This window comes from Ciconia boyciana, chromosome 9, assembly GCF_034638445.1.
Source record: "Ciconia boyciana chromosome 9, ASM3463844v1, whole genome shotgun sequence".
Classification (NCBI taxonomy): domain Eukaryota; kingdom Metazoa; phylum Chordata; class Aves; order Ciconiiformes; family Ciconiidae; genus Ciconia; species Ciconia boyciana.
The window spans coordinates 45,392,440-45,420,431 of record NC_132942.1 but is presented as its reverse complement, the minus strand read 5'-3'; the positions used below and the strand labels follow the sequence as shown (position 1 = coordinate 45,420,431).

The window sequence follows — 27,992 nt, the reverse complement described above, 5'->3', positions numbered from 1 at the left end:
CCGGGAACGGGCGCAGGGCAGGCAGTGCCGCGGAGGGGGACGGGTCCCCAGCGCAGCCCCGCTCCCAGCACCGCGGCCCCACCATGCCGGCAGGGCAGGGGCTCAGCGACGCCGGCTCCATTTCCCTCTGCTCCCCCCCAGAAAATCACTCAGATTTGGCTAAAATCACAACGCTGAGGAGCTGGCTCAGCTGTTGCCTCCAGGGATCGTCCCTGTCCCTTGCCCAGGGCTGGCACCGAGAAAGGCTCCCTCCATGCCCGTGGGCACGCGGCAGCGAGCGTGCAAGCGTGCGAGAGCTGCCGGCCAGCTTGGCAGTGCCAGGACCCTCCAGCATCGCCGCGGTGCGAGCGCGGTGCGAGGGAGGGCCAGGCAGGGCCGTGGGGCGGCAGCCGGCTGCCTGCCAGCCCCCGGGGTGCACGGCTGCCCGCACTGGCGGTGCAGACAGCAGAGCCCCCCCCGCTCCCTTCCAGCTCCCCTCGGGGCAGCCGCGGCACCCAGTGCTGGTTGGCCGCATGGGAGCCCGAGGCACCGGCCCCATCGGCTGCTCCCCCAGCCCAGGGCCAGCCCTGGGGGCTGATGCCCACCCTCCCCCAGGACCCAGGGGCTCGCCAGGGCCTGCGCCGCTGACACCACCCCAAGCGTGGCCACGGGCTGGGACGTGGCCACGGCCACGACGGCACCCAGGGGCTTTGCGCGGCTCCCAGAGATGTCATGGGCGCAGGGCTGAGCACGTCTGCGTTTAATCCCCCGCTCCGTCCCAGCAAGCCCCCCCTGCCCTGGCCGCGGGGAGCCCGGGGGTGGCTGCCCACCCTCCTCAGGCTGTGGTTTCCTCTGTGGCTGGCACCCGCCAGCGGCATCCTGGGGGCACAGTGAACCCTTCCCCTTGGCCCCGATGCTGGAGCAGGAAGAGTTCGTTTCTGTGGCCCTGGCCCCGCTATGGCAGCACCACGATCTTCTTCTCCAGCACCTGCGGGGGGAAGAGGACCCTCCTCATCACGGCGTCCAGCTCCTCCAGCGCCAGCTGGGCGTGCAGCACCGTCGCACCATCGGGCTCGGCCGCCACCACGTGCTTCAGCAGGCGGTAGAGGTCCCGCAGGACGTCCTGCAGCACCTGGGCAGAGCGGGCAGGAGAACCATCAGCACCCGCCGGCGTCTCGCCCGCACCCGCGACAACCCAAAACGCAACCCTTGGCGTGCCCCGGCAGGCACGGTGCTGCCCCCTCCACCAACGCTGCCGGTGCCAGAACATGGCGGCACCACCACCACCACCACACTGCCTCAGGCGTGAGCCCCGGCCCTCCCGTGACTGGTTCCTCACACGCCGGCAGCGCGGTCCAGGACAGCGGTGCCTTGTGGCATCGCTCTGGCACGGGGGCATGAGGGGAAGCTGAGCTCTGCGCTGCGGGGATTCCCGTGGGGAACCGGCCGTTTCCTCCATGGGAGCTGAGTCCCAACATGCTCATTGCTGGGAAGCGGGGAGGGAGGCCACGGCCCACAGAAAAACTGGGCATTTCCAAGTCAAATCAGTGACGAACAACTCCCACGGCTCCCGAGAGCTGGCAGTGCCCCGTGGCACAGCATGGCACTGCCCCATGGCACGGCCAAGCAGCTCAGAGGGACGCTCCCATGAAGTCCCCTCTGCCCCGGGAAGGATCCGGCACTGGGGGGGGCCCTTTGGCGGGGGAGGCACAAGCCGGAGGCCCCGGTCCCATGGGACTTTCCCTGGAAGCTGCCTGGGAATGAGCCCTGCAGCCCCCGCGAGGCAGGGGCTTTCCCCAAGGAGCACTGTGCCGGTGCCCGGGGACTCCCGGGAGCCTGGCGGAGGCTGTCCCTGCCCCGGGGACAAGCGGGGAGGTGACCCACCTCGGTGGCCTTCTCGCTGAGCCCCCGCAGCAGCAGCACCACCACATGCACGGCGGCTCTTCGCACCTCCGCCTCGGGGTCCGTCTTGGCTATGGCCGTCAAGCAGGAGGTGACCTGCGGGGACAAGGCGGGGGGGCTGTCAGCAGGGGCAGGGGGACACAGGGGGACCCGGCAGAGCAGCCGGCCACGGTGGTGGGGATGTCCCTGGGTGGCCTGGGGCTGGAGGATGAGGATGGGGCCCCTGCACCCAGCCTGGGGCAGCGGCACGTTCCCCTGCTGGGCGCCCAACCCGGGGGAATTGGCTTTTTGTGGGGCACCAAGCAGCCCTCCCTCTCGCAGGGGCCGAGCGGCACGCGGATGCCTTGGAAAGCTTTATAAAAAGCAGGCAGAGTCAAAGGAACCTAATTAAACTCCCGGCAGTGACAGCCGGGAGAATTAGCAGAGCTAGTGCCTTCCTGAAATAGCTGCGTGTGGTGCATTGGCATCTCATCAAACGCTGCCGGTACCCTACCAACGCCGAGCGGCTGCGAGCAGGGACCGGGGAAAGAAGCCCGAGCGCCGCATCCCTGATGCCTCCTGACCTCCCTCCTGCTCCGGGAGGCACCGGGGGGCGAAGCTCCAGCTCCCACGGGGGCACAGACCCACCAGCTCGAGGGCTGCTGGCCCGTGATGCCGACAGCTCCCGGCAAGGCTCCCCCAACCCTCCAGGGCGAAGACCCCCGAGAGCCGGCCTCACCCCACCGGGACCACGGCTCCGGTGGCAGCCACGTCTCGCCGGGAGCGTGCAGCCGGGGCGAGGGCTGGGCACCCCCGCCAGCCACCAGATGCGTCGTGGTAACGGGAAGGGTAACGAGGTTTCGTTAAGCAGGAGGAGGTGCCTCTGGCAGGTGCTAACTGTGCCCCCAGGTCTCCTCCTGCAGTGCGACTGCCATGGGTGGAGCAGGCACCGCCGCATTTCCCTTGGGCTAAAGCGACTACTTTAGCTGATTATAAAGCTTTTAGCCCTAAAAATGGGGGCTAGAATCCCCTGAGCGTTTCCTTCAGATCCAATGACTTTTACACTCTCTGCTATCAGCAAATATCCCTCACGTCCTTTACGGAAACCCCAGGCTGCTGTGCCCTCAGCAGGGAGCGCTCGGCAGCCCTGCCATCATCCGCTAACGAACCGTCCTTGTTAACGAGCGATGGCCCACGCTCCCCGGGCAGGGATCCGGGGAAGGGGCCGGCAGTGCCGGGATGGAGCTGGTACCTCCTGGACGATGGAGCCCAGCTGAAAGCCGAGGCGCTGGCAGAGCTCGCCCAGGTTGGAGAGGCTGCTGGCCCGCAGCGTGCCGTCGGGGTCCCGTGCGCCCCGCAGGAAGGCCTGGACCAGCGGCTCCCGGTGCTTGAACACCATGTCCCCTGCAAGAGAGAGCGGAGCGGCACGTCACAGGCAAGGAAAAACCCACGGCCCCTTCCTGCCAAAGCCCCGGCTCCATCGGGAGCAGCCAGATTGGGCCCCCCTCGCCCTTTGCAGCACCACCAACCAGCTGGATGCAACATCTGGAGCGTGGCTTCTGCCCAGCGCAGGGACCCGCCGTGGTGCCAGGGATGCGGACGCTGAGGTGCAGTCCCCCGGGGTGCCGGCAAACCCCGACAGCACGCACCCCACGGCAAAGACCTTCGTCTGGGGCCGTTTGGTGCACCCCACGTCCCCCCGTCTCCCGCGGGGCCCTTCGGAGGCGACCGCAGATGCAGCACACAGAAACGAAGCGCGAAGCCTAAATCCTCACGTAATTCAGCCGCGCAACCCCCCTCCCAATTAGCACACGCAGGCGCCGCAGATGTGTGAGCCGCCTAATTAGCGGTCGGCACGCAGAGCCCGTGACCGGCATGCACAATCACCCCGCACAAGAGGTGCCCCGGGCCGGCGGCTGCGTGCCCCACGGCGTGGGCACGGCTCCCACCGGGCACGGGCTGCTCTGGCCGAGGGGAGCGCGGGGCGGCACTCGTCTGGGAGTAACAGAGGAAAGGAGGAAGCTCTGGTGGGCTACCTGGCCCGCCGGCTCGGTGGTTTCTTGGCTCACCCGAGCCCTGTAATCCCCTCGGACGCCGGTGTCCAGGCAGTGGGATGCCCTGGGATGCAGCGGTGGGACCCCATCGCCCTGCTCACAGGGGCTTGGGGCCGCCGCTGCGAGGGGCTGGGGACTGGCCAGCCCCTGCACCGCTGGCACGCCGGCAGCCTGGCAGCACCGGCTGTGTGCAAGGAGGGGAAATACGGCATGCGATGGCCAAGAGCTGGGCAGGAACAGGCAAGGCGGCAGGCAGCCGGGTCCTTCTTTCTGTAGGACCATCCCATCGTAGCTTCGCTCTTCCTACACGGTTACTAAAGGACAGTGTCCTCGGAGGCGCAGGGGTGGCTCTTGCACGGCACAGGGTGGGAGAGCTCGGGGCAGTGCCGTGATGCCAATGACGGCCATGCTTGCTCGGGAACAGCGCCTGCTTCGTGCTTGCACACCAGGAGTCGGTATTATGGCAGTCCGAGCAGCGCTGGATGATCCGAGCATGATGCATCTCCTCCGAAGCCAACAGCACACCTGGCCCTGTGCCGGACGGCCACAGAAAGGACACGAAGTGTTTCCCTTCCTGCAGCAAGCAAGGCACGTGCTTGCCGTGGTGCACCCGGAGCAGATTTAATGGGTTTGCAGCCCAAGCTAAATTGGGTCAGTGCAAGGTCTCCATGAACCCTCGCGCGGCACTGGGCCCCGCGGAGGAACGGCACCGTGTGCTTGGGACGGGGCTGCCGCGCGCTTCCAGCCACGCTGCCCACACCGGCCGTTTGCTGGGCGAAAGGTGCCTGCTGCAAAATCCCCTCCCGGATGGGAAAAAATCCGCTCCGGTGGGACGGCAGGCAGGGCTGGGGACAGGGACGGGGCAGGAGGGAGGCACGGTGGTCCTCAGGCAGCAGCAGGAGAGCTCCGAACCGCAGCAGTGCTGCTGCACAGAGCAGAGCGTTTCTGGAAGCACCGGAGAAATCCTCGCTCTTGAATCCCGAAGCTTTGCAACAAAAACAACTTCATGCAATTTGTTCTATAAATACGCAGGCGAGCCGGGACGCGCCGAGTCGCTGCCCGCGGCAGAGGCACCACGGGGCGGGGGGAAGAGCCGCAGCAGAGGCCGTGCCCACCGTCCTGCTGCCAGCCGTGCCGTGGGCAGCTGCCGAGGGAAACCCAGTGCGGTGCAGCTGCAGCGCCAGGCAAGGCGAGGGATGGACGCACGGACATCGCCCAGGGGCCTTCAGAGACCGAGAGGCTCTGCCGCCGCTCGCACGAGCTCCACGGGGAGATGACGGGATTGCCGGCCCGTAGGATGTCCCGTCCCCAGCCCAGCACGACCCGGCCCAGGGAGCGCCGGCCCCGGCAGGATGCCCGCAGCCGGCAGAGCTCGGGGATGCCACCCCGGCCAGGGGACGCCGCTGCCGTGGCCGTGCCCCGGAGGAGAGCTCCGGCAGGCCAAGCAGCCAGGGAGACTGGCTCTGCCACGGCCAACCCTGGGAACAAAGAGCCCGGCCGGTGACTGGAGACCCCGGCCCGGCTGCCCTGGCAGCGGGGACACCGGCTGGCACCTTCCCCAGCTGCGGGGAGCTCCGACCGCCTGCTCTCGCTGGCCTGGCCTCTGTTGGGGAATAGGACGAGGCGTTTTAGGACGTGTCCCAACAGCGGCTGCCGGAAAGGCCTCCTCCAGCTTTTACCCCTCAGCCGTGCGTGTCCGGGCATTTCCCAGCAGCCTCCGAGCCAGCGCTGCCGGCCAAGGGGATGGTGGGCTGACGGCAGGGTCTGCCGTCCCGCTCCTGCCCACCAGCGAACGCTGGCCAGCCGTCCTTCGGCTTCCAACCCGCTGCGGCCGGGCCACAGGAGCTGGTTCTCACCTCTGGACAACAAGAAGCCCCCGATGGCTTTACCCCCTGGACCTGGCGGCACGGCAGAGAGCAACAAGGGGCCAAGCAGCACCATGGCTGCCGGCAGCGGCCAGCACTGCCGTGCCCACGGGAACTTACCCAGTGCCCGGGTGACACGCATCAGCACCTCGCCCAGCTTCATCCTGGTGACGGCAGCCATGGTGTCCTCCATGCCCTGCGTCGGGTACCCGTACCGTGCCAGCAGGACAGGCAGGATCCGCTCCGGGTACTCGCTGGAGAGCAGGGCAACGCCTGGGGGGAGAGCAAGAGGAAAGCGTGGGTCAGGGCCAGGCATGAGGATGGCACGTGCCACCACCCTAGGCAGAGGAACCGCCGGCGGCTGTGCCGCCCCAGCACCCTCGGTGCAGGGACCCCCGGCACCGCCCCGGCACCGTGGCACATCCCGCAGCCCCTCTGCGCAGAGTCACGGCACCGGGGCAGCCCAGCGCCGGGTCCGGTTGGGTGCCAAGCTGAAAGATAAGTAATTTAGCAGTTGGCAGCAGGTGCCCACTAATTGCTGCTGGTTAATGTTCATCGACCTAGCGTCGACTCGGCACACCGGCCGTCGGATGCTGCGGGGCTCGTCCCTGGGCTGGCACAGCTTCAGGGCAGTCGGGTACCACAGGCGATGCTCAGGCGCGGTGTCTGGTCACTGTTCTCAGCTCCCGGCCATCGGGCACACGCTGCTGGCGTGTCCTCGTCCCACCCGGGGCTCCAGGAACCCCCCACGTTTGCCTGGCCCAGGCTGGGAGCTGGAGCCCAAGCGCACCCTGCGCCTGCCGTGTCTCCCCGGGGACGAAGAGGGGTCGGATCCTGGATGCAGGGCGTGCGTCGGGCTTACGCCACAGCAAACATCGCTTTAGAGAGCTGTCCAGAGCCAGCGCGCCCGAGCGCAGCATCGCAGGCAGCACTGGGTGAAAACCAGGCTGGGGGCAGGCACCAGGCAGGGCTCCGGCAGTGCCGGGCTCCCCGGGTGGCGGGTGCCTCTCCGATGGGGAAAGGCAGCTGCTCTCCAGGGAAAGGCGAGTGGCAGAGGCTGCCGTGGCAGTGCCAAGCGCTGAGTCAGGCCGAGCCCCAGCTCCTCTGCCCTCCAGGAGCAGCTGCCTTCACCTCCAACCCCGTTCCCCGGTTATCGGAGGGCACCGGCGTGGGTTACCCTCCGCAAGCCCCGGCACGTCCAGCGGGGCAGCGACCTCTCCTCTGGCATCACCTCGCCGGAGCTCGGCTCGGTGATTCCCAGCAGCGCTGCTACAGCCAGCTCCGGTCCCAGCAGCGGCACGGCCAGCTGGCGGGCAAGCCCTGCCGCTGCGGCGGGGAGCCCGACTCGGGCAGCGGGGAGCCCGCCTGGCACAGACGGCAGCACCGCGCGCAGCACGCCGCAGGTGCTGCTGCCAGCGCGGCGCGGGCTGGGTGAGTCACCACCGCAAGGAACCGCGTCAGGGTTAATCACAGCCGCGGCCGGGCTGCGAAACACGGAGGCAGCTGCACAAGGTGTATTAATCACACGGGGACGGTTGAAGCGTTTGTGTTTCACCTGCAGGGCAAGGAGAAACCCGTCCCACTCAAGACCGTACAGGCAGAGGGAAGCACAGCGATAAGCTCCTTTCCCAGCTGCTGCTGAGGGTTACCTTCCCAACCGCTGCCGGGGCTCCCGGCAGCGCCGGTATTGCTTGGGGTCACGGGAACAGCACCTCCCTTCCAAGTAACTCGGCACACCGCGACCCGCCGGCACAGCCGTTGCGCAGGACGCCCATGTCATCCCGGGTGCGGAGGCACCTGCTTGCAAATCCCGACGGGCAGCCCGGTGCCACGGGGCTGCGCTGAGCGTGCTGGAGCAAGCACGGACCCGAGGGTTTCCTGGGAAGCGGCGCGAGCAGTGGCAGCGCTTGGTGCCCCCAGCAGCAGCCCGGCGCGGGGAGGAGGGCAGCGAGCAGAGCGGCACGCTGCTCTCCTGCCGGCCCGCTGCCTGGTGCTCTCCACCTCCTGCCTGCGCGGCCAGGGCCAGCCCGGGGCTGGGTGCGTGCCCACTGCCGCTCTCCCCCCTCAGCGGGGGCAACAATTTGGAAGGCCACGAGATGCGACGGATCAGGGAACCAAGCGGCAGAAAGCCACCGTGGTTCCACTTCCACGCGGCTGGCCGGCACCGGTCGGTAGTTCCCGCCTTGGCCACGGGGAGGGACGTGGCAGAGCCCCGAGGGAGCACCAGTGGGTTCCCACGGCCCCGGCTCCTCCGCCAGCCTCAGCTGAGCAGACCGGCGAGCCAAAACGCCAGCCGGGTGCAGGGCCGGGGTGCTGGGGCTGTGCCCGCACCGCGCTGAAACCGCAGCCCCAGGCCGGCGGCACGGGGACGGTGACCGGCTCCCGGGTGTTATCTGTCCGGGGATGCCCCGAGGGTGAACCTGCCCGGGGCTGCACCGAGGAGGTGCTTGTGGTCTGTGCAGATCAGCAGTTCAGTCAGAGGGTAAATGAAATAATTACCCACTGAGTAAGCACAACCGGGAGACAAAGCCCGCCGGCTTCGGGAACGCGGCGCAGAGCCCGCACGTGGCTCCAGGCTCAGCTGAACGGCATGAAGCCGTGGTCCAGGAGGGCAGGAGATGCTGAGCCCCCAGCCTGCCTGCAGCTCCACTGCTCTTCACCATCGCCGCCCAAAGCTCCCCCAGCACGAAAACATTCTCCTACAAAGCGCCGGCACTCGCCCCAGCCAGGCATCGCTCACCTTGGATGGCCGAGAGGTAGACGAAGGCGTCCTCATGCTGCACGTTCTCCAGGAACACCTGTGAGGAAGCGGGAGTGCCGTCGGCAGCAGCCCCACGCCGGGCCGGCAGCACACGGCGGCAGCCCTGCTCCCTCTTGCCTGGCACCTTCAGCCGACGGTGACAGCAAGGTTGGAGGGCTCTGATAATATGGACCGTCCCCAGCCCGCCCCCAGCCCCAGCTCCGTGCCACGGCGCAGGACAGGGACCGCGGCAGGAGCCCGGTACCTGCAGGAGTTTCTCCTGAAGCCGAAGTGCCTCCGGGTCCCGCTGCGTGATCAGGCTGGAGAGGTGGCGCAGGGCAGCTGCCCGGCTGGGGGGCTGCGGGTCGCAGGCCGATACCAGGAGCTCCTGGAGCCCAGCCGGGGCCGGGCTGTTGGCACACGGGGCTGGAGCAGGACCCACGTCGCTGGGTTCATGGCTCACACTCTCCTCTTCGCTCCTCTCCCTGGGAGCCGAGGGGCTGCCGCGGCCATGCCGTGGCGGTGCCCGGCCACCCCCTGGGCTTGGGGCTCTGCCGGGGATGCCGGCGGGGCTCTGCGTTCCTGTCCCCGGCTTCTTCCCCAGCACGCCATCGGCAGCAGCGCCCACCGTCCCGGGGAAGAAGGCCCCGTGGGTGCAGATGGTGATGCGCACGTCCGCGGCCAGCTCCTGGGTGAGGGGGTCGGGGTAGGTGCGGGAGAGCTCCTCCAGCAACGGCACCAGCCGCTTCAGCACGGCGAAGTCACCGGATTGCAGCTGCGGGGGGGAGAGAAGCAGCACTGGCACAGCCGTAGCAGGAGGTTCGCTCCCCGGGATGCTCCTGGCAAGGCAGGCAGGCAGCCCAGAGGTGCACGAGCCCCAGAGGCCGTTTCGTAGCCCCACAGCAGCACCGTGCCGGCTGCCCTCCATCCCCGTGCCATGAGCCGGGCTGCATGCCCTTGGGGATGGCGATGCCCCGAGGCCCCAGCGCTGATCCCAGCTGAGGCATCTCCGGCAGGGCAGCAGCCAGGACCTCGCTGGCCTGGCCCGGAGGTGCCGCAGGAGAAGGTGGGAAGGGCAAGAGCCCAAAGGAGAGCGGTGTCCGTGTGGGACCCTCATCCTCAGCACGGGGGCTGAGCTGGGGACATCCCTCCCGCCATCCTGCCAGGGCTGTGCGGGGCTTGCCTTCAGTCCTGCCTTCAGTCCTGCCTGCGAGGAAGCTCCAGGCAAGGCAGCTGCCACTTCCCCGAGGCTGCAGCGCCCAAGGGGGAGAAGTTCCTGCTCTAAATTGGATTTAACTGCTAATCCCAGAAGCAAAATCTGGGCTGTAAGACCTGAAAAGTGATGCTTTAGCAGAGATTTACAGGGAGCTTTTGCATGATTGTATAAAAAACCCTTATCCATTGAAACCCAAACAGCTTTGCAGCTGCCTCCAAAACCTTTTGCATTCAGTTTGCCAAGTTGCTCCCATTAACGCCGGAGCGGGAGCAGGAGCTCGCCTGGGAGGGGGCCCATTAGAGCCACAAGCCTCTGGTTTTAAGTTTTCTCCAACTAATGTTCTTTTCCCAACGTTGGGAATTTAGCAGTAAGACACAGTAAATTATCTTTTTCCATTAACAGTTGGATTTTCCTTCGGGCGAGTCTGGGGATGAAGCAACCGCAGCAGCTCAGTGATGTAAGTGCAAGCCAGGGTGATTGCAGCGCACTAACGAACGTGCGATCTCTCCCCAATGGCCGTTCAGCTGACACCGTGTAACAGCGCAACTGAGCAAGGTACCCTTTTTATAGAGGATTTCCAAGAACAGCACAGCCCACACCGGGAAGTTCGCTGTGCTCCGGAGACGGAGCCCGTGGATGTGTAGGGGTGCAGAGGATGCAGTGTTGGCATTTAAAGACGCTGTATGTGACTGCACTGCTCTGTCAGCACCTTCTCGGAAGCAGATTTTGGATTGTAAATTAATTATTTGGGCTCTCAGAGGTGTCCTGCCGGGATCATGCCCTCAGCCAGTGCCCTAGCACCGCTCCGAGGAAAAATAATATATATATATATATATATATACACACAGATACACCCTGGGATTAAAGAGGGACTCAGGGAGCACCAGACCCCGGAGCACCGGCTGTGGCACCCCTTGGCTGGGCACGGCAGGACGGTGCCCGGTCCCCCCTCCCCAGACCCCACGGCTGCTGAGCACCCCAGCTTCACCCCCTCACCTGGACGGCTCCGCTGAGCATGGCGGCCACGAGCCCCATGGCCATGGCGAGGGTCTGCGCCTCCACTGCCGCGCCGGGGCCCCGCGCCGGGCTGACGCAGGCCCGCTGCAGCGTGGCTGCCACGAACTCCTGGACCTGCCAGCAGAGAGCACGGGGAAGAGCAGTTAGGAGGGGAGATCCCCAGGGTGCTCCCAGGAGGCTGCCACTGCCCACACCTCGGGGTGCCGGTGCCTTCCCGGAGCCGGGTGCCCTTTAGTTCTTGCTGTCTCCACATCTATCGGAATTTTTCCAGCCCGAGCCTTTCTCTAGCACCATTCTGTACGAATTCTTTGTGTTTCCCTCTTGTTGCCACCCCCAAGGCAACTGGGATGGGTCCGAGAGGGGTCGGGGTGGTGGCAACAACATGGAAAAACAAAGGATTTGTATGAAATTGCGCTATAGAGAGGCTCGGGCTGGAAAAATTCAGACAGATGCAAACAGAGACAGCAAGAGCTAAAGTGCACGCGGCTCCAGGAAGGCACTGGTGCTGCAGACCATCGGCGCAGAGCACGGCAGTGATGGCCAGAGTCGAGCAGGGATTTAGCACGGCTCGGATAAACTTCATTACAACAAAAACCACGCCTGCCTGCACCCCCCGCAAGCTCTGGGGAAGAGCACAGCCCCTTCCCTGCCCCAGGCCGGGGTGGCTCCCAGCTACCTGCCCTTGCCCAGGGCGGCTCCAGCTCCTGCCGGCTGCCCCACGGCTCCCCGGTACCAGACACCACGTACCCACAGGCAGCCGACAGCGGAGCGGGGCCATTTACCACGTGTGTCACTGATTTTGTGATTTTCTCACAATACTTTTTTTTTTTTTACCCCAAGGCCTGGCTGACATTGGCCTTCTCAACACTTGGCACTGACATCTTTGATCCCACAGGCTCCCTGCCTTTCTAGCGGAGCTTGAAATTACTGAGTTTATTTCTCCATGCCTTTGCTAGCTGCGCTGGCACCACACGGCTCGGGACGAGCTCGCCGGCTGCAGCGGCACCCGGCCGTGCTGGGAAGGGGCTGGATCGGAGTCGTTCCTATGTAACAGGCGTGTTGCAAAAGAAGAGGAACTATTTTGCTCCTATTTTGGAAGACAAAGTACGAGGGCAACAAGGTACTATTGCACCAAACCCCACATTTCCAGCCTCTAGGGCATAGGCGCTGGGTGCAGGCAACGCGTTTCCTCATCAGTAGGAGAGCTGATCGCTGCCAGCTTCGTTAAGCACATCCCTGCTGCAGCGAGGAGGGAGGCTGGCTGGGAGGGGCTGCGGAAAAGGCTTAGGTACCTTCAGGGCCGATGAGTCCAGAAAAGAAATGCCGTCAAACAGCAAGAAAATAAAACCAAGTGTCAGAACATCTGCTCTCACAAAACAGTGATACACAAGCTGAGTGCGTTGAAATCATATTTAATGCAAAAAATAGGAACATCATGAATAAATAGTCTATCAGGAGATAGCTACTGAGAAAAACAAAAAGTTAAAAAACAAAAACCAAACCACCGTAATCTAGAAGGAAAAAAACCCCACCTTAATCTGGAAGGGGAAAAAAAGCTTGAAAAATAAAACACTGGGGCACGTTTCTATCTCACGCAGGAGGAGAGGATCCTTGGCGTATCAAGGAAATCAAGTCAATCTCATAAAACTCAGTTGTGAGGGGGGAAAATGTAAATAAAATAAATTGTGCAACTGAGGGGGTCCCACAGCCGCCGCCAGTGCTGGGGTCTGGCTTTGGGAAGAGGGATCCCACTTGCTCCGACCCCACGAAGCCACGCTCTGGAGTGCCCACAGCAAGAACCAAGGCCCCGGAGGAACCCTGTGCTGCAGAACCCCCTTAAAAACAGCTCTGCAACTGCTGTCCCAGCCCGAGGGAGCACTCCCCGAAATACAATCCCCAGGTGGAAGTATAATGGCTTTTTTGTCTGGGTTTCTTTTTCGGTGGTTGTTTCTTTTTATACTAGACTCACGGCTGGACCCAGAAACCTGGGAAAATCCTTCCCCGTTTCTCATCCCAACTTTCTGAGCCAGGGAGCAGAGCCGGTCCCATGCGGGTGGGTGTGATGGAGGCAGGTGAGGACAAAGCAGCGCTGGCTGCCGCACCGGCGGGCACCACAACGACACGGGCTGGGTCCCCTCTGTCACTGCAGAGCGCACACAAAGACTCCTTTGTCCCGAAGAGAAAAGCGAAGAAACCTGTGGTAGCAGTGACTGCCTCTGCTCGAGCCAGTCACGGTTAATTGGCATAACCGGGTCACTGAGTTAAAAAAAAACAAACCAAAAAACAACAAACAGGATGAGGAAGTTAAAATACACCGATCAGCTGGGGAATACCGCACTGCCCTCGGCACCCAACAGCCTTCCCGACCTTCCCGGCACGGTGCAGGACAGCCGATCCCTGCAGCGCCGCTGCAGCGTGGGCTCAGGGCAGACAGAAGAGCCCTATTTGACCAATCCTTTTTGGTACCAGGTTCAATGAGTTTCAGCTCATTGAAACTGTGATATTTAATAACATTTTGCGGCTGCCCCATTCATGAAGACACGGGCAAGTGCCGACCATATGAGCACGGTTACGCCAACCCTGATGACCAGACGCGCCACTCAGTGTGGGCGTCTCAGCAGCAGAAACCAGAGAAAAGCCACAAACGGCCTATTCGGGGACGAGGGGCGAGCGGGACGTGGCAGCAGTGCCGTGCCGCGTTCGTCCGGCTGGCAACCCAGCTACCACAGCTCCCAGAGGTGGCTGCCAAGACGTGCCAGAAAAACCAGGCACCAACACCATGGACAGGCAGCAAGCACTTGCTTAAAAGGTCTGTCGGGTACAGAGGTCTTTAAGCTTTGTTAAACTTGGGAATAAATTTTGCTCAAAATAAAGATGAGAAGCTGGTAAGTCAGAGTTCTGATTAACACACAGGCTACTCTCTTGGCTTTTAATACACAGCCATGGACACAACTATGAAGATGTTCGTATCTGGGCTGCTCCCTCCTGTCTCTCCAGCTGACTCTGTCCTTCCTGCTGGCACTGCACAGGACGGTGTCTCATTGAGATACTTGCAACTGAATCAATAAACTGCTTTTCCTGGGGATGCCCTAGCTTTCTCCAGCTGTTTCTTAGCCATTGTCTCCTTAGAGCCCAGCAGCCCAGAGCTCGGTTTGCCACACGCTCCAGCTGCCGATCCCCCAGGCCTTTGCCGTGACCAACCTGAGCCACGTCTGTGAACACGGTGTCCGAGACGCTCTCGCACAGTGTGGCCACAAGCTGCAGGACCAGCAGCTTCCTCCTCTGCCCGGCGTGGTACTGCTCCAGCTCCAGGAGACTCCCTCCAGGCACTGCAGCCAAGTTCGAATCCGCCTCGTCCTCCGCAGCCACGCAAGTCAGTGCCTGCCGGGAAGGAAGCACAGGGCATGGAGAGGCAACAGTTAAACACAGGCAAATCAGTGCCAGGAACACTGCGGCCACCACGCCAACAGTCCTGGGTGAAGCAGGTCCACGTTACCCAGACCTCCACCCCGTTACCCAGACCTCCACCCCGCTGCAAAGGGTTCCTGGTTACCTCCCCCCTTCCAGCCTCGTCCCCTTCCAGATGCACACTTGTCACCAGGCCAAACCCTCGCAAAGCTCCATCCCTGTGGACACCACCCAGAGCACCACCAAGCACTTCTCCTAGGGCCAACCATCCTCTGGGCTGTCAGGCTTGCTGGGTCTCTGCTTGCACCCTTGCTTTCAGCAGCGGCTCCTCACAAAGGCGCCCGGACCCCCCAGCCCCTTTGCAGAGCTCGTGCCGACTCCTCACGCGACCAGGACCTTCCACTCGGTACCTCAAGAAGGTCTCTGAGAGCTGCCCATGTTTCCTGGGTGTCCCACCTGTATCACAGCAGCGTCCCTACGCTCGGGACACCGCAAACCCCGTGTGACGACGGGCTGGGGCTCTACCTGCCAGCAAGGGCACAGAAAGCACAGCCCATCCTAGGCAAGGCCAGGAGGGAACTGCAGGGGCTCGGAGCAGGATCAAAGGGAGCAGGTGCCCTGCTAGAGCCAAGGAAGCAACAGGGATTATTCACAGCCTCAAACACACCATTAAACTTCAGATATGCTCCTGTTGTCAAAAGAGCCCAGGGGGAACGAGGGTTAACCCCTTCAGGGACCAGGGCTGCCTCCCTCCTCCGGGCTCTCCTGCCCGGCACTCAGCAGGACTGCTCCACCGCGTGCCGTACCCCGGCTCAGTGCTCCCGAGGCACGTAAGGGGACCATCGGTCTCCTTTGCCGTCTGCCACACAGACCGCTTGGCCCAGGGAAACCGTTCCTGCAGATGTGCCCCAAACAGAGACCTGCTTCCCCTTACCTTCAGGCAGTAGATGAAGAAGTCTCCGGCTAGACCACTCTTCTGGCAGTGAGACAAGAGCTCCACCAAGCTCTCCACACGGCACTGCTCCGAGGAAACCTTCTGGTAAAGGGCCTCATCTTCATCACTGAAACAGGTCACCGTGTCACCAACACGAACATACCCAGAACGCCTCCAGGGCTGGCTCTAAACTACTCCATGGCGAGGTGAAATCCTGCTTCTGCCTTCTCTTGGAAACCTTCCTTCCCAGCACTACCAGAGAGTGGAAGCCTGGAGGCAACTGAGCCAAACTATTGCTCAGTTCATTTGGTCTACGCGATCATGCACTCAGTTTATTAATTAACCTGCATTCGTTAAAGGAATAACATTAAACAGAAACCATGAGTGCAAAAACCACATTTAATCCAGCCATCCTCTACAGACTGGGATTAGCGCTGGCTAATTCATGCAGCGGTCATAGCCATAAAAGTAGGACAGACACGGGCAGAGTCATGGCCATTAAGGAGCAATTTTAAAGTATACGCAGCTTAACCAGTGCAGACCCCAGGGCAGACCTTCTTCTAATTCACGTCAGGAATAGACTGAAATGAAACCAAAACAAGCGTATTTGTACGGGGTTTTGCTGTGGGTGCACACAGCTCCCGGCACACCCAGCCCACGGACACTCCTGGGCAGGAGCTGTGAGCTCTGCCGGCTTGATAGCACGGCCCTGGGCTCGTACTTGCCAACTAACAGCTATCCCTCTTTAAACCAAATGTCGCGCTGCTGAACAGTCCCAGTTTGCGTGGCTGGAGTCTAATGGCTGCAGTTTATTCCCCACATGGCCACGCTCTGCCTCTACTTGTAGAGACCATCTGCAAGAGCAGGAGGGGAGTTCAGTCGCTGGCTCTGCGACGCTGGCATCGCTAGAGTCCTTGCTGTGACGGTGTCACCTGCGCCCGCGGGATTCCACTCACTCCACGCAGCCGTGATCTGCCACAAGACAGGCTCAGGCTGGAGGGTGGAAGCTGAATTTGGGGAGCTTCGGGCTACCTGGGCACCTGGCGGGAGGAGACGGCGGTGGGACAGCACTGGCAGCCCCACGCTTGCCTGGGCTCTCTCTGCCAGCCATGCCGTGAAAAGCCCTACGTGCTGAACGATGCCTGGGGACTGCCCTCCGCTCCTGGCACCGCCCCAACAGCACTCACCCGATGGTCTCCTCCACCGCAATGGTGGCACCACCCTCGCTGCCCGCGCGGAACTGGCACCGCGGGTGGAGGGCACGCACGCTGCTGTTCAGCCCTGCAAAGCCTTCCAGCACAGCCAGCGACACCTCTCGCTCCGACTTCTCCAAGAACCACAGCAGGATCTCCTGGCACGGGGAGCTGGCAAGGAGAGAAAGCAGCGGTGACCTTGCTCTGCCCGCTGTACCCCTCCCTGCACACCAGCACTGCGACGGGACCACGCGTCTCGGGGCGAGGGAAAAGATAAGAGCGCTCTGGAGCGACCACGGACGCTCCTTGGGATGCTCTGGGCTGACAGCTCTGGCAGCTGAAGGCATTTGTGCCAGTTTATAAGGGGATCAGCAGCACATCCTGTCCTTCTGGCGTTCCCAGATGGAAGGATCTGGGTCCTTCAAGATTTCAGCCCAGCAAGGAAGGGAGCACTCTGTCTGTACAGCGTGTCTGTACAAGGACAGCCACTTCCACCCAGCCTCAGCACGCCGTGCCTGGTGCTTCACGCCAACCTGACAAAGCACAGAGCTGTCAGCTGTGCCAGGGAAGAGGAGGAAGGAGACGGGGAGCACTGTGAGGTGGCACGGAAACCCCTGCCAAGGAAAGAGCCAGGTTAATGAGGTGGAGTAGCAGCACAGTGCTGTGCCAGGGGTCTGGAAACCCAAACGCTTCCAGGCAGCTGTGGTTTGTTACCCCTGCCAAATTCCTTTGCAAAGAGAGAAGCGAGCAGCGACTCCGTTCACTCAGCAGCAGTGTTAACTTGGCTTGTTCTACGAACGTGCCACAGCACTCGCTGCTCTTCGAAGTGATTAACGATGTCTTTAATAATAGCAGAGGCTGTGTCTACACAGACCTTTTAGGGAAAGCCTCCAGTACGCACATGCCAGTATCACCAAAGCAAAGCATAAACCCACCAGGAGTGTATTTGCTAGGCTGGCCCAAACTCAGGGCAGCCCAGGGAAAGCCTGGGAGGAGAAAGGAGAGAGGACAGCCAGCACCTGGTCACCGCTGTCCCTGCCACCACAACTGACACACGTGGTGCTTACCGTCGTACATCAGTTGTGGGGGAGCTGGGCACAGCGCAAGGGACAACTGCCGAGAGGCAGGTCCTGCACGTATCGGAAGTGAGTGATCCCAGATCGGAGAAGAGCGATCCTGTATTTCCAAAAGCCAGCACTCAAGCTGTTTTATCTAGTTGTTATCCTGTTTCAGATCCCTCTGACACCCAGCCAGGTCCCAGCGTCACCATCTCTGTCCACAGACAATCACAATCCCTGCTCCTAGGCGAGCACCAAGAGTTAACCTGCGCTCCCAAGGCTCCCACGGGGCACGCTTGCCTCTACACCGAACATTTTGGCTTCAGGGAAGACAAAAACTAACGTGAGAACTGCTTCCTCAGGCACAGGTCTGCCAGTAAGGTCACGTACTGTGCCTATGCCTGCGGTTATTGCCGACTTTGAACGAGAGCTCTTCAAGGTGAGACAATCGGTCTCAGTTTCTGTGCGTGCCCACATAGAGCACATCCTTTGCAGGTGGGCAGAATGGAGAAGACGAAACCCCAGAAGAAGCTGTGCACAATCCTTCCTTACCGTAAGTATGACACATTCTGCTTGGCGAAGGAATAGAGGGAAAAAACCACTCCCAGGACTGACTGTAAGGATCCCAGCAGCAGGCTCGAGCTGTCATTTCCAACCACATACACCTACGGAGAGAAGGGCACAGGGAGGAGAGTCAAACACCTGCGTGGAGCAGAGGGAAGGCAAAGGGAAGGACAGAAAGCACGTCTGCGCAGAACGGCTGCCGCCAGGGAGGATGGCAGAGGGTTTACAGCCTCTGCTCCTTTCAGCCTGTTTTTACCCTGATTATGCCATATTCTGTATTAAAAGCAGCCTTCAGCACCGTCTTTCTCCTAGCATTTGCTTAACCACAGCAGGGCTCCAAGCTACAGGAACACTGCGGCTAGCTATTCAGGAAGTCTGCTGCTTAGGGGTAAGGTCTTGCGTTACAGAGAGATGCAACAGGCACCTTTGAATTAGGAAATCTTTATGGAAATACTGCACCTAGAGCCAAATCTCAAATACAGAGATCAGCCCCTAGCAGGGCAGCTGGGCTGACGCGTGCTGAGCTGAGCAAGCGGCTTGCAGGGACTCCGAGGAGACTGTAGGGCCACGCTCCTCTCCTCCATCTCAAGCAGCACCCTCCCAAATCCCTGTCAATGCCCTCCCCTCCACGAAACCAGCACCCCCTTCCCAGGCAAGCCACTGTTCCCAGCTCACTGCACACAGGTCCCACCTTGCTGCCCGCAGAGACAGGAAAACCATTCACAGAACTCTTACGACGTTGCGTTTCCTTTTGAATCCTTTCAAAGGAATTGTCCAAAACTAAAAGCCAGGTAGGATGCTTTCAGTCAAAGCCATAATGCTGGGAAAACTCAGTCTAGAAAATGGTTAAATACCAAGCCTTGCCCAGCTGGACTCAGGGTTTACTCAGGGTTGTTGTGTTCAGGTCCTCATTTTAGCAGGCTCCATCTCCCTCCATAGCTTTTAGCTTGAAAAAGGGAGGCGGGGGGAAATAAAGTCTCTTCACAAGTTCTCCAAGGCACTTGCAGCCATGTCAGGTGGTAAGCTTCTTGCTCAGAAGATGCTGTCCCTTCACACCAGAGCGCTCCCCACACCTCCCACCTCCGCAGCCAGAGAGCCATCGCCTGCTCCAGGGATGGAAGAGCCCCGGGGACAGACCAAAGAGCTTTTGCCTGCTGGAGGCAGTGTGACAAGCCAAGTAGGAGGGCTAGGAGGGAGATTGTCCTGATAACATTCTGCCCCGCTGTACTGATGCAAACAGACCTTTTTATTTTCCTGTGCTAATCCCCGTGGAGCCATTCTTCCCAACCAGAACCTTTCCTACACAAAGCCTCCCTGACGAAGCCCCAAGGATGGTTTCCCACTCAGCATCAAATGACACTTGCTAGGCAAGAAACCTTCACAAATCTGCAGGCTGGAGTCTCCGTCGCTAATCTGGCTGCTGTCAGGCCTCCAGCGCTATGCCATTAAGGAGGGATCCGCCCCACACTCCCCTAACACTCGCATTGTGCACGGCAGCCACAGAGCAGCCCTCCAGACTGGTCTCTGCCTGCCAGCTAGTTACAACAGATCATTACTACGCAAAATACTACAACGATCGCAGCATTTAAGAGCTTAGCCTGCCTAAGGGCATGCCAGTAAGCAAGTCACCAGCTTCTTAAAATTGAATTCCTGGGTTGGAAATGTCCTTCTGGGTTGGAACGCGCAGCAGAAAGCTGGGCTGCTGTCAGGGCAGGCAGCAAAGCCTGCAGCGCGGCACTGGTGATACTGGTGGGAACGGCAGAAAAAGGAGCTATGAGGGAAGGTTTCAGAAGAGCGGCTTCCACAGAACATCCCTGTTCCTTCACAGGGAGCACGAGAATGGACCCCACCTCTCCCCCAAATGCCAGAGCCAAGATCTGCGCTGCTGAACACCCTGCTTGTTGCCGCAAGGGACCCCTCGCAGGAAGGAGCTCCACAGAAGGTGCTAAATCTGCACCGTCCTGCCCACATTTCTTCTACCACGGAAGGTGGTCTGTTTTGGCAAAGCCAGACCGTTTCTCTGATGAGGCCTGAGTTTCCCTCCATTTTCCTGAAGCCTCCCCATCCCTCAGCATCTGATCGGGGCCTGAACGTCGGGCTGGGAGAGCTGCTGAGCTTTGGCAATCCCTCCTGCTTCGGCAGCCAGGCACGCAGACCAGCTCCAAGGCCCCGCCGCCGCCTCCAGGTACCGTCCTGCACCAAGAGCAGCTCCGGAGGACGTGGCTGGACACCCAGCAGCAGCTGAAGGATGACCCACCCACAGTTTTAGAACTAACTTCACGCACAGGGAAACCCACGTGTCACGGGGTTCAGCTCAGAATGGTCCCTGCAAACCAGGCCGCTCATTTCTCCTTACTTATCGATTTACCTTACTTGTCCAATGGGACTAGACAGACTGTAATGCCTTTAGCCCCAAGAGATATCAGCAGGGGAAGACGAACCGCTGGGGACACCCAAGGGGGACCAGCTGCAGTGTCCCCCCCTTTCTGGGACACCTGAGGTGAGGACACAGCCACTAACAACATCTCCCCTGTGGCTGAGCTGCTGCCCACCCGCCTTTCCCCCGAACCCACACGCTCTCTGCTTCCTCACAGCAGCCACCAGGATAACTGCGACAGCTCTCCCACCTCTCCCGGCCGCTCTGCGATGCCTCCGAGCTCACCTTCACTCTCTTTTTCACCCCGGTGACAGCTCAGCAGCCTCAGAGCCACACTGAATCTGCTCGCTTCATAGCACCCGCTGCGAATGCCTCGCTGCCAACCGGCTGCACAACCACCGAGCGAGGAGCCGGGGGCCCTGCCAAGCTGCCCTCGCTGCAGGGCTGAGCAGCCCAGCACAGCCGGCCGCTTGCGATACCTCGAGTGCCCTCTTTTCCAGGTCACTCATTTGGAAGCATTTTGGCCCAAGGCAAGAGCTGGCTGCTGCCCATCCTGTCGCGAGGGGCTAATGCTGCAGGAGCTGTAGAAAGGCTTCCAGCTCCAGCACGCTGGCTCAGGCTGCCCTCTGCAGACCTCAGAGGCAGGGAGAGCAGCTCCCAGCAGGTTCTCCCACCCACGCAGGTAACCCTGGGCTCAGTGTGAGCCGTATTATCCATGCTCTACAGGAAGGAAACCGAGGCACGGAGGCACTAAGAGGAGGGTGGGCCAGTAAGAGCCTGGGAGGAGAGCTCAGGCATCCTCTGAAGATTCAGCACGTACGGGATTCCCTGGGATCCGTCCTTCCCGCTAACCAGCTGCACGTCTCTGATGCCGATAGGTGAGCGGCATCATCTCGGACAGGGATTGACAGCCTGAGGCAACACGTGCCACGCCAGCGGTACTCCTGACTAGGACCTCCTGCCTGCTCTACCGTTACCTGGTCTACGATCACAGCCCGAGTCCTGAAGCTGCTCTGACAGTACACCCAGACACAACGGTCCCGAGGAAGCTGCGCAGTTTAGCAACGCTCAGAAAGTCTTGCTGCAGCTCATGGAGAAAGAGGATACGAGAGCACCGTGGAGACTCCTGGCTACCAGCCCACTGCTCAGACTCTTACTTGGACACACCAGAAAGACACTGGGGAAAAAACAACCAGCAAGAGCTCACTGCCATCTCGCAGAACATTTTGGGGTGAGAATGCTTGAAAGGATTCAGGCAGGGCCTCTGGTATCCAGCAGAAAGCTGCAGTCCCTCAAGTGCAGTGCTGCATACAAGGTTATTCTGAGCAGCTCTTGGCCTCACCTCAGCATCACGACTGCAGGAGACGCTGGTTTTTGTCAAGGTCTAACACACACACTGAACTGCTCAGAAAGTCTCAAACCAGCTCTTTCTTAGAGTAGTTTTCTTGCCCATCCTCAGGCCAAAATCAGACACGATACCTTGAGCACATCTTCCACACAGCTGCTGAGCTCTGCCTCTGTCACCAGCACAGTCCCTGCTGGTAAATCCTCTGCTGCTAGCTCTGAAAACAAAGGGCAGAAACATCAGCACCCCCACGTACTGAGGAGTCTCCAGCAGAACAGCAACCCCACCACGCTCAGCGCCAGAAAGCACTTTGACAGTTCTCTTGCCTTCCCTCCCCTCCATCAGGGCAGCATGGGAACCAATGAACCCTCGTTAGCGGCGCTAAATGTCACTGCAGTGTTGTAAACGCCGCACGCTTACAAGCAAATCAAAGCAGACCACAACTTCTTGATGGATTGTCCCCTGAGAGCCGTTTGGTCAGCGTGGGGAACCGATGGCTTCCGTCCGGAAGGCCAAAACAAGACTGTCAGACTGGTTTCCCAAACTGTCAGAGTTTCCCAAAGAGCAAATGGCAGAAGCCCCACTACTTGGCTCTTACACTATAGTCATTTGACTCAAGCGCTAGTAAATGCGGTGCACCCAGCCAAACGGACACGTTCACAACAGACAGAGCTGGGCTTGCACGCTCAGCAGCTCAGCCGCCAGCCCCTGAGAAAATTCCGGTGGAAAGACAAAGATCAGCGAGAAGAGAAAGCAGACCCTTCTCCGATCCGGGGCTCGGCAGAGAGCAGCGGGTACCTGCTGTCTCGGAGCAGCGCAGGAGCGGTGCCAAGAGGGGCTGGAGCAGGTGCCTCTCTGCCAGCTGAGGGTGCTCTTTCGCCATGGTGAGCAGCGTCGTGGTGGCCACTCGCTGGAACTGGCGCGCTGTCAGTTTGTCCGGGATGCGCAGCAAGTCCAGAATCTGGAATGAAAGTCCACGATAAAGGAACAAAGATCAGCAGAGAGCGAGGAGCCTCCCGTATGCTGCTTTGCTGGACATTCGGCACGACATTCCACAAACGGAAGAGCCGGTCTCCTTCCCACGCACACGTTAACGTAGGATGTGTTTCGGGGCTCCAACCAAGAGCCTGCACCACTCCCATAGCCAAAGGCTGGAAGCAAGAGCTCCACAGCAGAGAGCTCCTTGTAGCGCAGGGCTGAACAGCTCATGCGATCAGGCAACATCATCCAGCATTTCGATCACGCAGGGAAAATTCAAGAGTAGGGTGGAAACACGTCCCACTGCCAGAGCGGCAGAAAAACATCTCCACGTTGTCCTGGCTCGAGCCAGGCCACGATCAAGCAGAAGCGATAGTACCGACACTCTCCAAGCCAGGAGCCAGCTCCCCATTCCCAGCCAGAGCCGGCGTGCTGCGGGGGGAGAGGGGGACCTACCTGGGGGCATACCAGTCTGTAGTAGTCCTCGAGGGAAAGGCACTGCTGCGGGCAGGAAGCCAGGATCTTTGCAACCATGTCACATTTTCTCCAGTCCACAGCTGCTGCTTCAGCACCACTGCCACCTGCTACACCAGCAGAAAGCCAAGATCAGCTCAGACTGACAGCAAACGCAGGGCCATTTTTGGCTGAAGCCAGATGTTTCTGGCCAAAAATCAGATTTCTAGCTTTTATCACTCTCTATAAACCATGCATCTTTCTGGAGACACCTGTGCCTAATGACAGAAGGAGAAAAATTATTGTCCAAGACCTTTGATACTGTAAAATAACTTCTACAAATAGGTGCGTGAGCCAAAAGGTGGGGGGAGGCCATGCTTGGATGGTGTCATCTGGTTGGTATCGCATGGAGGAAGCTTTGGCACTAGAAACTGTGGGATTCAGCTTTTAGAGAGCAACAGTTTCCTCCCCGGCAGGAAACGGAAAGCAGGGGAGCAAGGCTGCCGAGCCCCGGAGCAGGACGGGTCTCACTCCGCCTGCAGTTGCTCACAGCCCCGTGCCGAGCACTGCTCCCACCGAACCGGCACCAGCGCAGCTCCTCGGAACGAGCCGCGCTCCGCACACACGCAAGGTGCAACCCCATGGAGGCACAAACAGGCTAAAGGAGTTCGGATGCTTTCGGTCTGGACCCCAAACATGACGGTGTACCCCAAACTCAAGGCATTTGCGGTTGGAAGGCATTCACTGCTGGGGAGTTCAGCATAGCCAGAGGCAAAATCTGCGTGAGTGTTACAGAGTCAGCTGGGCCTGACAAAAGCTGTTTCCCATTTCAGCGCTCTGACGGCACTGTCTTTCCCGGGCCTCTCATGGGATTAAACGTCTCGGGCACATCACCACAGTCTCTTTTAATCTGTGATCCTGGAAGCCAAGAGCAGCGTCAGAGCACCCTACTCACCGCCTGTTCCCTCCATGATGCCCCGAACCACAGCCTGAACCCCGCTGGGTCTCATTAGCCTCTCGGAGAGCAGCTGACCACAAAGGCGCCGCAGCCACGCCGGAGCCCGCACAAGGCCCGGCTTTGTTTCTTCCCCAGGAGAGGGAGGACTCTGAAAGGAAACAAAGGAGCAGGCTAAGGAGCATATTTGCACACTCCTGTGCAAACCCTCGCTAACAGGCAAACAGCCTGCGCCCCGCCCTGCAGGACTTGAGACAGGAGCACAGGACAGGGAAACCTTTTACATAAATCACTTCTTCGTCCAGCGGCACAAAGCGAATTAGGGCTCCGTGAGAGCGGCCGGCCTTCCCAAGAGCATCCCCTCGCGCGGAGCTTCCCTCCTTTAATTAAAGCCTCTCGGCGTCAGGCAGCAGCTCTGCCTCATTGCACAGGGGGCTCAGGGAACAAGTCGGGTTCGATGCAGGTCAGGGGCCTGCAGACGTGACCCCTGCCAGGACCCGGCACAGAGCCCTGGGCTGCGGAGGTGGCACTGCGAGCCCACAGGCTCCCTGGTCGAGCAAAGCAATCCCCCCGGGACAGCACAAACAGCAGAGCTGCCCGGAGGCTGCAAACCCACAGAGTGAGCGGTTCAAATGGAGGTGCTTGCTTGGACACCCCGAGACGGCAGGCTGGCACTGCTGCACTGGTGGGGGATGGAATAGAATAGAATATTTTCAGTTGGAAGGGACCCACAATGATCATCTGGCCCAACTGCCTGACCGCTTCAGGGCTGACCAAACGTTACAGCACGTTATTAAGGGCATTGTCCACATAGCAGCTTGGGATATCAGCTCGGGTTTTGTTTAACCAGGAGCCCCCTGCTTTTACGTGGCAGAACCACGGCACGCACCGAGAGCGTTGCCCCACACAAGTGGCTCGTACGGACCCCCTGCAGCCCTCACACGCGGGCAGGCCAGCTTCCGCCTGCTCGGGAAATCGCACGCGATCCCAGCCAGAGGGTCAGCGCGCGGCACAGAGCTGCGCCCGAGCCAGCAGCCCCGCGTTATCCCCCGCGCGCACCAGCAGCTCCTCTCGCATCCTGACCCTGCGCCGTGATGTGGCGGGTGGGCACGCACCCACCCACAGCACCAGCCTGGAGCCGGGATGTGATCCTTTCGCCGGGGATCCCTCAACACAAGGCGAAGGTCTCCCCGGAGAGCACCCGTTCCCCATCTCCTCCTCCCCACTGCCACGGGGCAGCCTTTGAAACGGCCACGAACGGCAGCCGGTGCCGAGGCAGCGCCGCTTCATCCCCTCAAGTGGAAAGGGGCAGGTTCGGGACGAGAAGGCGCTTTGCTGGCCAGGCACGGCGGATGTAACTGCCCAGCCAAGGCGGCACGTGCTGCGACGAGAGTCCCCGAGTTCACCCACGCACCCCTGTACGGCGGGGCCCGAGCTGCTGCCGCGCGAGCCACGGGCACCCGGCAGCTTCGCCCGTGTGTTCTCCCAGCACTCGGGGACGAGGGTGCTGCCTGGTTTTTAAGGTGTCAGAACACTTCCAGGAGAGCAGCAAAGCCACCCTCGGAGCGTGGGACCACGCGGTCCCAGCACCGCTGGCACCCCGAGCGCCCCGCTGCCGCCGGGTACCTGCTTGGGCCGGCCCTGCAGGACGAGCAGCTCCCGCACCGCCAGCGGCTGGTAGACGCGGTCCAGGATGTGCCGCAGGGCCTCCCGGCACCGCGCTCGCTCCGATTCCGAAACGCCCTGGAAAAAAACAAACCCCGGGGCAGTGAGGACAGCTTGGCCGCCAGCACCAAACCCGCCGGTCCTGACCGCGTGCCCGTGCCCCTCCAGCCCCTCGCCGGGCTCCCATCTCTTCTCTCGCATCGAGATTAACGTGGGCGCCGCGGGAGCTGCCACCGGGCAGGCAGCCCCGGGGCTCAGCGAGCAGGAGGCCAGCACGGCCACGGGCTCGGCCACGGAGCACGGAGAGCGGTGCTGCCCGGCGGGCTCTGGCGAGGCCGGTGACCCCGACGCGTTTTTGGCAGGACCGGGTGCGCCGGCAGCGCTGGGGGAGCGGGAGGAGAGGGGGCCCACGGACCTCGCTGTGGGCGGCAGGGCCGTGGCCCAGCAGGCAGAGGCCGGCGAGGAGGAGGCCGAGGTGGCGGGCGAGGAGCGGGCCGCCCAGCGCGGGGTGCCGGGCCAGCTCGGCCAGGGCGGCCGTGGCGGCGTGGAGCCGGGCCCCGCGGGTGGCCGGCGGTGGCAGGGGCGGCGCGGGGGGCCCCGGCCGCTGCCCCACGCCCGGCGGCAGGTACGGCGCCAGGCCCAGGCCCACGGCGGCCCGCAGCGCCCGCCCCACGGCGCGGCCCTGCGCCACGCTCAGCGTGTCGGGGCTGGGCGGCGGCGCGGCCCCGGGCCCGGCCCGGCGGGCGGCGGGGGCAGCGGCGAGCGCGGCCAGGCGCTCCTTCAGGCAGAGCAGCAGCGCCAGCAGCCCGCAGGCGGCGGCCCAGCCCGGCTCGGCCTCGCCCGCCGCCCCGGCGGCCAGCGCGGGGGCCCGGGCCAGCACGGCATCGCGCAGGCCGCGCAGCGCCGCCCAGCCCGGCGCCCGCCGCAGCCGCTCCTCCAGCGCCGCCGCGTTGTCGCGCAGCGTCTCCGGTCGCAGGGCGCCCTCGGGGCCGGGCCCGGCCGCGTCCCCCCGCTCACTGGGCCCGGCAGGCGGCCGCAGCAGCAGCTCCAGCGCCTCCACCACCCGCTCCGGCTCCGGGCCCGGCTCCGGCTCCGCGCCGCCCGCCATCTTGGGGCCGCCGTGAAGGGGAGGAGCGCGGTTCTCCGCCGCCATCTTGGGGAGGTCGGGTTAGGGGGAGGAGCGCGGTCCTCCGCCGCCATCTTGGGGAGGTCGGGCGGGGGGGAGGGGTGTCTCCGCCCGCTGCCATCTTGGGGAGGGAAGGGGAGGGGGAGGGGGAGGTGCGACCCCGCCCGCCGCCATCTCGGGGGAGCGGCCCCGCCCGCCGCCATCTTGGGCGGGGCGGGAGGAGGCGGCGGCGGGGCGGCGCCATCTTGGGGCCTGTCCTGAGAGGGGCCCGGCCAGCGCTGCCGGCTCCGGTGGGTGCTGCCTGTCGCTCACGGCGGCCTGGGGCTCGTCTTCTTCCCAGCAGGTAGCGCAGGGGACACAGCTGTCCCCGCCGAGGCTGTTCTGGTGCCGGGGTGGGAGCCCCTGGCCCCACTGCCCACAGGTGTCGACGGCACCCGCCCCTCTGGCAGGTGAGGTGTTTCGGGAGAGATCCTGCACCGAGGCCCGCCCCTGTGCCGAGAAGAGGCTCTGGCTGCATCCAGCAAAAGTTAGCAGCTTCCAGAGGGAAGCCAGCAATTCTAAGAAGGGAGAGCCCAAACCCGTCTCCATGTCGTAATCGGCGTGTGGAGGTGTGCAAGGTGGGCGTTAGTGCCGGCTCGTGGGGCCGGTGGCCAGAGCTACCTTTGGAATAAACACCTCATGGGTGTGTTGCAAAGCACATAAATTAGCATCTTGCCTGCCCAGGATGACTGCAAGTCCTTTGCCAGCCTCCTAGGCTGCTGCGTTTGGAAGCCTGAGGCACCGCGCACCACGTTAGTCTTTTGTGTTTCCTTAGCGGGCAGGGCCTCTGAAGGGAGGGCGCAGGGATTACAGGGCTGGACAAACATCAGTGCTCTCTCACGCTGGCTAACAGCCTCGCCTCTGCTGCCTGGGCTAGGGTGTTGGCCAGGCACTGCGCACACACGGCCACAAGCCTGGTTTTCACGCCGTGTCCTGCTCTTCTTTTTCTCTAGGGCCCGTCCAGGCAGACTCGGCGCAAGGCAGAGCCGTGACCTGCTGTTAGCTGCCAGCCCTGCCTCCTCACGGCCCCTGGTGATGAGAAAACACGTGCTCTGGTACGGCTCCGTCCCTGTTACGCAGAGCCGGGCGTTTGCCCGTTGGAGGCAGCGGCAGCCGTGGCCGTGCCAAGGAATGGCTCTCTGTGG

At 62.0% G+C, this 27,992-nt stretch overlaps 1 protein-coding gene across 3 annotated transcripts; it reads right to left on the bottom strand.

Moving 5' to 3' along the window:
- Positions 1–724: 724 nt before the first annotated feature.
- Positions 725–26,849, bottom strand: TANGO6 (transport and golgi organization 6 homolog). 3 transcript variants are annotated; one of them, XM_072873831.1, is made up of 17 exons: positions 26,098–26,849; positions 25,644–25,760; positions 24,018–24,168; positions 23,066–23,193; positions 22,430–22,592; positions 21,766–21,848; positions 17,898–18,010; positions 16,282–16,458; positions 15,095–15,221; positions 13,954–14,133; positions 10,732–10,866; positions 8,785–9,294; positions 8,520–8,577; positions 5,900–6,052; positions 3,113–3,264; positions 1,864–1,977; positions 725–1,111 (listed from the first exon to the last, which is right to left on the bottom strand). In XM_072873831.1, the coding sequence occupies exons 1-17, from the start codon at positions 26,833–26,835 to the stop codon at positions 935–937; spliced, it is 3,276 nt and encodes a 1,091-aa protein (XP_072729932.1). In that variant the 5' UTR covers positions 26,836–26,849; the 3' UTR covers positions 725–934. The 3 variants fall into 3 exon arrangements, with proteins under 3 accessions (XP_072729932.1, XP_072729933.1, XP_072729934.1); XM_072873832.1 differs by having other exon boundaries at positions 23,066–23,190; XM_072873833.1 differs by lacking the exon at positions 16,282–16,458.
- Positions 26,850–27,992: the final 1,143 nt, after the last annotated feature.